General features: G+C 36.8%; 1 protein-coding gene across 1 annotated transcript; it reads right to left on the bottom strand.

The window, feature by feature from the left end:
* Window positions 1-262: 262 nt before the first annotated feature.
* On the bottom strand, window positions 263-4,691 carry LOC113288920 (MLO-like protein 4). The gene is made up of 15 exons (XM_026538072.1): window positions 4,301-4,691; window positions 4,154-4,211; window positions 3,806-4,053; window positions 3,454-3,570; window positions 3,287-3,353; window positions 2,979-3,079; window positions 2,784-2,858; window positions 2,310-2,395; window positions 2,051-2,100; window positions 1,740-1,780; window positions 1,480-1,647; window positions 1,361-1,396; window positions 1,187-1,254; window positions 965-1,025; window positions 263-873 (listed from the first exon to the last, which is right to left on the bottom strand). Exons 1-15 carry the CDS (start codon window positions 4,415-4,417, stop codon window positions 475-477), a joined length of 1,692 nt encoding a protein of 563 aa, XP_026393857.1. The 5' UTR covers window positions 4,418-4,691; the 3' UTR covers window positions 263-474.
* Window positions 4,692-8,635: the final 3,944 nt, after the last annotated feature.

The following is an 8,635-nucleotide window of genomic DNA, read 5'->3' as shown; positions in this document are numbered from 1 at the left end:
CTAGGGGGAGGCATCCAGGGCACATTATCTCTATTCAGTCTAGTCTCAGAACTAGAAGCTATGACAGTACTACTGTTTTGTTCAGCACAGCAATTCTGACAGCTGATTGTTATAGATTGTGGAGAGAAGACACGTCCAGGAAGACTTTCTCGCATCTGCAGGTCCAGAGACGTCAAGCAACAATGGCTCTATTCACTGATACTTTTTCTGTTATTTGATTAGCAAAAAATTCATCAAACCAGCTGCAGACCCACACCGTATCTTCGATGTATCAATTCATTTCATCTTCTATATTCAATTTGTTGATGTCGTTACAAACTTGCATTAATGACTTCACATATTATACTGAAATTGCTACCAAAGTGTAGCTGATCCATGAAGCATATAACTAGTTGTTTCTCTCTAGACGAACCAGAAGTGCAGTATAACATTTGCATACAGTGTCAAGATTGACATGTTTGGACGAAAGAAAATCTAAAGTGGAAGGGAATATGCGTCATCTTTTCTTTGATGATGATCACCATCCTCATCCCTGTCGAAATGGTCAAAGACAGGATTAGAATTACGCGAATAATGTGAAGATTCAGCACCTGGTGGTCCAACTTCATGAATTATCTCGCTTTGTGTGATACGAGACGGATAATTGGAGCTGTCGGATCTGGATGAGCCGCCGGTGGTAGTAGAACTGTTGCTAGCTGGGGGGACATTGCGTAATGTGGCCGTTTCATCCTCTGTGGATTCAAAAGACGTTCTTGCAATTGAAAATGTAGATGTATGATAACCCTGCTTTGCTCTTTTCGCTCTCATATGCCAACCTTGAAGCGACTCTCTAACATTTTCAGAAACTACAGATTTCTTAAACCTTGATCCCATCTACATCGACATAACGCCAATTTCCTTAAGGTGAGAGACAGTTCATTCACTTATAATCAATCAAGTGGAAAGTATGGGCAACTTTTCAAACCTGTGTCACGATAACATATAGTGGGAATGTGATGAAACTGCACCAGAATTGGAGAGTAACCCTGCAATAATTATATCATTACATAAATCAAATTAGAAACCCCTGTAGGTGCAATTTGATTATGCGCACAGAAGAGTCATAAACAGAGAGAGCGAAAACAAGAAATCCAGACTCAGTTTATCATATACGAGAGCAAACTTCGTCCCAGATAAGATTACGTACCCAGATACCAAGCGGATAACTAGAAACACTCGGTTCTCCATGAAACAAGAAGGGTCCTTTATTTCCCACTGATTCACCCCGGAAAAAATATATGGAGAACTAGTTAGGTGTTACAGAGGTCTTGTAAACAAGAGAGGTTGGTTTTTCAATGTAGATTCGTAGAGTAATTCTTACCAAAGACCAAATAAATGTTGCCATTTCAAATGCATTCTGCAAAATTAAGAAAGCTTTGAATAACAGTTTTGTTTGGATAAAACTTTCAAATTGCTCCAAGAAGATTTTCGTCTACTTACTTGAAATGAGATTAGCTGTATTAACCATAACAGCAATTTGGGCCTTCCAAACCAGAAAAGCTCATCTCTCAGGTTAAATCGATTTCCAGATGACGGGTTAGTACCCTCGGCTTCGAGGGCCAGTTTCACCACTATATGGTGCAGTTTTGTACCCACTAGCAGGATCAACTATTTTGTCAACAGAGAAGAAAGAATAGACTAATTAGTATAGTACAGCACCAATGACTTTAGGGCACTGCAATGGCGAGTGAGGGGCTTACAGATGCTGGAGTAAAAGAAAGCCAAAAGTAGGCATTGGTCCCTACGGTCACAAAAAATATCCGTCAGCAATCAATTTTAAGACCATACATAAAGCATGAGTAGATGGAAATACAGATTTATCATGACGACATATCGCATATCATTTCTAGTAAACTCCGCCAAAAAAATATGAAATCAATTTTTTTTCCTTTATAAGGAGTCAAACACGGTTTCAGATCCAATGAGATTGAACTGCAAGTTACCATACTAGCATTTTCTGACATGAAAAGATTAACTTCTCAACAAGAATTGACAAGTTTTAGGGAATTACCATGAAAGTTTATAAAAATGGCAAATATGGCATAAATCCAGAGCGGCACACTGCACAAGGAGAATAGTTTTCAAATGATAATATGCGAGTCTAGAAATGATTCACACATGCTTTGTTTGTTTTTACAATCTATTCATGCATTCTCAACAAACAGGTTTTTGAACCCGCATATGGTACTCGATATCCATTGAACTAGAATTAAAGTATACCCACTGGATTATATATCTAGAAGGATCAACTGAATTATAGAGTTGAGTACCTTATTCCCACAATATCCCGAAATTCGTCATCCATGCTACGGAGCATATAGTTATGGAAATCATATGCCAGATGAAGTTGGTGAGTCTACAATGATGACACACAGAAAGTTGGGCATTTAACATAAGAAACAAGAATAAAACGAAAATGAAACACCATAATGTTTGTTTCGATTAAAATGTCTACATTCTCACTTTTCCAGTCAGCTCATAATTAAACAGTGAAACTACAATTTAAAATTGTTGTGAATATCTAAGTGGCAAATCTGCGCTTTACCTAATTCTGAGATACTAGTATATTACATCTTTTGGGAATTTCAAGCACTTCTCAATATGTTTCGTCCACAAAGCCATTGTGCAAATATTATATTCTGGACTTCTATAACGAAATATTTACACTGCCTGCAACTTAATCTTTCTCAACTAACTAAGGGCACATGTTATACATACAGACACGGGAAACCAGAGAAACTCACTGTAAGAAACCCAAAGCGAAGTGCCATGTAGTCAGCTCGGTTGATGGAACTCCAGAATTGCCGGCTGAAGCAAAGCTGCAGAAAGTGGATTAAAAGCCAGATTAGTTCACTAGTAGGTACCAAAACAGAAAAAGAATTGAGACTGATGCTGATGCTGATATGATAATCTTTTGGATATTGAGGAGGCAAATTTACCACCCAAACCAGAATTTTGTTTTTGCTCCATGGGTGCGACGTATGATGGAACACGAAAGTAGTAAGGCGGTGCAAACTCTTCTTACTAGTCCCAGTTGAACCTAAAATAGGAATTCAGAAATGAAAATGCCAAGTACTGAAGTAGAAAGCAACAAGAATAGCAGGTTATGATAAAGCAAATGCAAAGGTGATTTAGCAATGGAAGAGGTAATATGATTATGAAATTGAAGTGATAATGTACATATCAGAGACAAGTTTGTTTTGGTCTAGGAGAAGTGCAATGGCTGGTACAAGGTTGATTTTTTCACCTTGTAATCCCTCTCCCTCAAGAGCCATTGACCTTGCTTGGCTTTCCCATGTTTTCCAGCTATATATCTGCAAGTCAAGAAAATTTTCATAAGCACCATTGACGAAGAAGAATCTCCAAAATCCAATGACAACCTTATAAAAGAAGAATTAGAGGTGCTGAACTGACCTTTAGCATGGCTAGAGCAATACTAACGAAGTTGTAAGAAACATGGACAACACCAAGTACAAACAACAACCGGTGAAGCTGCTCGAGACTTTCATACGAGGCTAATGGTTCATGCCCCTGCATGATAATTACAGCTTATGGAAGTACTCACGCATCAACAAAGGCAATTCAGTACGGTATATCCTTGGTCTTACAAGTTACAAAATGAATTCTGCATTCTATACAAGGACTATTAAGCCAACTTCGAGTTCTAAATCAAAATTAGAATAATGAAGATTTTGTCCATTGGGAGTCTATAACATTGTATCAAAAGGAAGACTCGAATGCAGATTAGTTAGGGTAAGTTAAGTACCTCAGGGCAATACTCATGGTGGTGATGAGAAGGAAATTTATGAAATTTCTCCTCCTGCTTTGTGAAAATTGAGTGATTCAAAGAGTTCAAACTTGTAAAATGCAATACTTTCTGGGGCACCTTGTTGTACCCTTGTTCTGTACATGGGAAAAATCTACTACTCAAAGCAGAAGACTTTAAGCAAATCTTTGAAATCCAAATTGCAAAATGACTCATCAACAGTGATAACAGCCCAAATAACATAAGCTCTGCAGTCACAAACAAACAAACAAACAAAGAAACAAACATTTTAAACTCATTCTGGAGTTGAAAAAAACATGCTCCATTTCTGGAAATTCATTTTCTTACCTTCTTTAATCTTGTATAATGCAGATAGAAGAGCTTTCCTCTTAGTCGAACCCAGCCACTGTAATTAGCATTAGAAAAAAAATCAAATAAGTAAAAATGAAATAAGAAGATGATATGGAACAGAATTATGATGGAGAAATTACATACATTTCCGAATCGTTCTAAAGATCTTGTAACGAGAATTCCAACAAAAACCATGACAGTAACAACAGTAGCTACTGCCCATGTTGGGGTTTCAAATAATGACTTCCCTTCTTCAACCATTTTGAATCAATCTAACAAACAACAACAATTCCTAATCTGTTGTATAAGTATTTTGTTTACTGATATATTTTAAAATATTTTATTATTTCTTACATTTATAATCTAAAGAATTTAAAGACAATAATTTGGGTCTTCTTTCTTTTTCTTCTGGTACTGTCAGAAAGAAGATGTCTTGAAGAAGCCATTAATGGTGTCTGAAACAGGTTTGGGCATTGTTGGTCTAACCATAGGGCCGTACAGCAATTGAGACATTTTCAAAAAGTCGTGCATGGCCTGCTGCATTACTGGGGTCCCACCTCACACCCCTACCATTAGAAGAGAAGAAAGAAGGAATGACTCGAACTAGTCTCTTTCTCATTCTCTCTCTGTTGTTTCCAACGTGTCTTGTCGTTGTTTTGTTTCATTTCTTGGAGGAAACCATCGATCAACTCAAACTCTTTATGTCTGACAATTGTTTTTTACGAACGTGGTAGGCATTTCCGATATGGAGTGGAAAAGTACTGAAATTATATTTCCACCCGATCCTATTGCTAGTTACACTAGTTTCGGTTCGAGTACCCCTTAACTCGAGTGGAGTCGTGCGAAGTAGAAGTGTAAACTGGGTCGTGCACAAGCACAGCCCAGCCCAACATGTTAAAATTTGAGCTCAATCTGGCCCAACACATGACTTAATCCAGCACGGCACATCATGCTGGTTTTGTGGGCTACGTTGGGCTAGATTAATCGACATAGTGACACAACACAATATGTGATATGGATAAGCGTGTGCGTAGCACAACACAACACGTTAGGTCAATGTAATAAAGACTCATTTTTTTAGTAACCGTAAACTAGGAAGAAGTCATAAATTACCGTTTACATTGTCTAGTCATTGAAGTTCTAAACTATTAGAATTATTACTTCTTGATCTTTGGGGTCCTTGTCCAATAACATCTATTTCTGAATAGTTAATATATGTGATGAACTCAAAGTTTTGTTGGATATTTTCTTGTTTGAGAAATCTCAATTTAAGAATATGTTCTTTCAATTACCGTCTGAGATTATTGTTATAAGATTTGATGTGAAAAATTTGTTAACTGAGAATACGATTTTATAAGGCCCTCATCAAAATGGTATCTACCTACTTCAATTCATTCACAATTCTTCCCTCTATGTTGTCACGACAAGAATATCTTCTGATGTTTGGCACAGGAGACTTGCTCATCCATCTTTCCAAACTCTGAAGCTTGTGTGTAGTTTTTTAAATTTACCTAATCTAATAAAGACTTTTTTTTTGTAGTGATTTTCGACTAGGAAGAATTCATAAGCTACCATTTACTTCATGTCAATCCTAAACTATTGGAATTGTTACTTCTTGATCTTTGGAGTTCTTGTCTTGTAACATCCATTTGTGGATACAAATATTATGTTAATATAGGGGACGATTACTCAAAGTTTTGTTGGATACCTCCTTTGTTTGGGAAAATTGAATATAAGAAGATATGCTTTCAATACCATCTAAGATTATTGTTATAAGAATTGATGGTGGTGGAGAATTATATTAAATAAAAAACTATTTACATTCTTAGTTGCAAGTGGTATTGTCCATGAAGTTTCATGTCCACACACACCTGAACACAAGGGTGTGGCAGAATCAAAACATAGATATCCGGTGTTTTAGAGCATTGCTCGGTTGAACCCACCAAGCTTTGGTATGTCAAGTTTGGTTGTCATATTTTAGTGAATCAAAACTCATGTTAAGAGTCGCTTGATTATGTACTAGAGACAACTTCGTATAGGCTAGCTTGAAAGTATTAGGATATGAGACATTACAAGTATTGCAAAGTCTTCAAGATGTGAAGAAGCAAGGAGCTACAACGACAACAATCATCCTTCCACTTGAGGTTAGTGATATTTGACTTGAACTGTTTCATTCCCTAACGTATCTTTCAAGTCGTGCATATTGAAAACATAACTGCGAAGCATATTTGAACTCTAGATAGACATAGTATTAAGGAATACAATACGAGGTTTATTGCTTAACCATTAAACTTTGTAGATAAGACATCGTCATAATCATTTGAATGCTATTGTAATTATGTATGGGTATGAGGTGAGGATTTCATCCTAGGGAACAATGTTTACATGTGTTCTAAGGAAGTAAGTTCATAAACTTGTTTGTGGACCGAAAAGGAAATTTCCAGGTGTTATTGGTTTTGTTATTCATTGCATATCTTATGAACAACCAATATGTGTGATAGAGTATAACCGCTCACAACTTGTTGTGTTCTTGGTAGAAATATTCACAAAGGCCTGACTTATATATTGGTATAACTTTTATTAGTAAAACCGATCTTAAGTAATCACCTGTGGTACGATAGGATTTTGTATGTCTGGCCAATTAAATTTGATGTAGTTTTGAATTGATAAGTAGAAGTTCGTTCAAAGACTTGTAAAGATTTGATTTCAGACTTAATTTTGGTTTCACTTAATGTTACGAGAGACTGGGACTCAGGATTCCACCAATAAATCCATTCATGCGATTCATATAGTTATTCTAGACAATTATAGCTCAAATAGAATATTGACTCTGTTTCTTTTCCAAGGTAGATATTTGAAAAGCAACAACTGTAAATCTAAAGCATGGGATATCAAAAGACTTAATCCTAAGTATAACCCATCAATTAAAATCACAACCATTCAATAAAAACCATAAAACAATTAATAATCCTTGCAAAAAGTCATGAAAGAATTAAATATAATTACCACACGCATGAAATGTGGCTCCCTCCGTCATCCCAGTGTTGGGGTTTAGCTCCTCATATTATTCACGTGCTCAAAATAGTTGTTCATAGCTCAAATAGGTGAAAAACAAGAGAAAACTAATAAAGCAGACAGTTTGCAACGCTGCAACGGTGTTACAAACAGCTGTTACAACGAGTTGAACTGTTACAGAGAAAAGATGACAAACTTATGATATATGTTATCTATTATTGTAGAACAACGATACTTCTGTTATGTTGTTTGAAAAAGACTGCCTCTGCGACTGTCCTCGTTTGTCCAATATTCTTCAGCTTCTCTTCTTCACCAACAACAGGTGAATATTCATGCAACTTCACTTGTGCTTCTCTTCTCCGATTCTATCGACACCAAACTCTCGACGATCCTCCTGGGACTCATATCAATCTTTTTTATACGTAACAGGGTCCAAAATCCCGAGAAATCTTCCACTTTCCTCCTCCAAAAGTCTCGGACTTTTGTTTCTCATTTTATTCTCCTATATGTCTCTGCCTTGTTCAATTCTTTCCTAAACTCCGTCTAGACTTGATAGAAATAATTCTTGGGGAATATCTTCTCCATACCTTCACGTACCTTTCATATATATCCGCTATTCCCAGAAATATTCTTTTCCTGTATAACTATGAAGAAAATTTCCTATTCTTTCTAACACCCGCTATTCCCAGAAATATTCTTTTCCTGTATAACTCTGAAGAAAATTTCCTATTCTTTCTAACACGTCATCTTCCATGTATAGTCACAATAAATCAATCCCATTCCATACCAACAGAAAGTCCACCAAATTCTCGTCCAAACCTCTTCCCGGTCCCACGTAACTACCGTCTTCCTCGTCACTCTGTTTTAGCTGAGATAACATGGAAACAAGCTATTTTTCCGACACTGACTTGATTACCTTACCTGTTAGATACTAGCAGGCCCAAACCAACATGGTCCATTGAAAACCCACGAGCAAATCTCGTTCAAACACAAAACAGGGAAGTCCAAACTCTGTAATTCTTTTCCCGCCTAAATTCCACTTTCAAACCGAGAAGAAAATGTGGGGTGCTTTTGTCCAGTTTACTGGTGCTGATATAACTGGGGTACACCTAGTAATTTAGGGTGAAAATAGCATTGAAGCGCCCCTTATCTACTGGAGTACCTCTTATCCATTTGAGGGATGTCTTCAGTAATTTTCTCCGGAGAGTCCAAGTACCATTTTTCGAGCCAATTTCTCCGCGCATGTTTATTTCTCCAAAAATACCTACAAAGACATAAAATACCAAATAAGTACAAAAATGGGTACTAACAAAATAGAAAATCGGGATCAAAATAGCCACATAAATGCGTCTATTAAATACCCCCAAACTTATTATTTGCTAGTCCCGAGCAAATAAAATCCTAACTCACTGTCGCAGGCATCGTCGATTGCATTTAGCGTATGCAATAAGCCTTTAAACCCCT

Source organism: Papaver somniferum, chromosome 6 (genome assembly GCF_003573695.1).
Source record: "Papaver somniferum cultivar HN1 chromosome 6, ASM357369v1, whole genome shotgun sequence".
NCBI classification, from domain to species: domain Eukaryota; kingdom Viridiplantae; phylum Streptophyta; class Magnoliopsida; order Ranunculales; family Papaveraceae; genus Papaver; species Papaver somniferum.
The sequence above is the reverse complement of the archived record's forward strand: the minus strand, read 5'-3'. Positions and strand labels throughout refer to the sequence as shown.

Bases quoted from the DNA above. Each gene is read 5' to 3' on its own strand.
- LOC113288920 (XM_026538072.1), bottom strand. From the start codon at position 4,417: ATGGTTGAAGAAGGGAAGTCATTATTTGAAACCCCAACATGGGCAGTA. The intron at 4,212-4,300 runs GTATGTAATTTC...TGCTAATTACAG, and splicing joins CTTTAGAACGATTCGGAAAT to TGGCTGGGTTCGACTAAGAG. The intron at 1,397-1,479 runs GTAAGTAGACGA...TTAATTTTGCAG, and splicing joins TACAGCTAATCTCATTTCAA to AATGCATTTGAAATGGCAAC.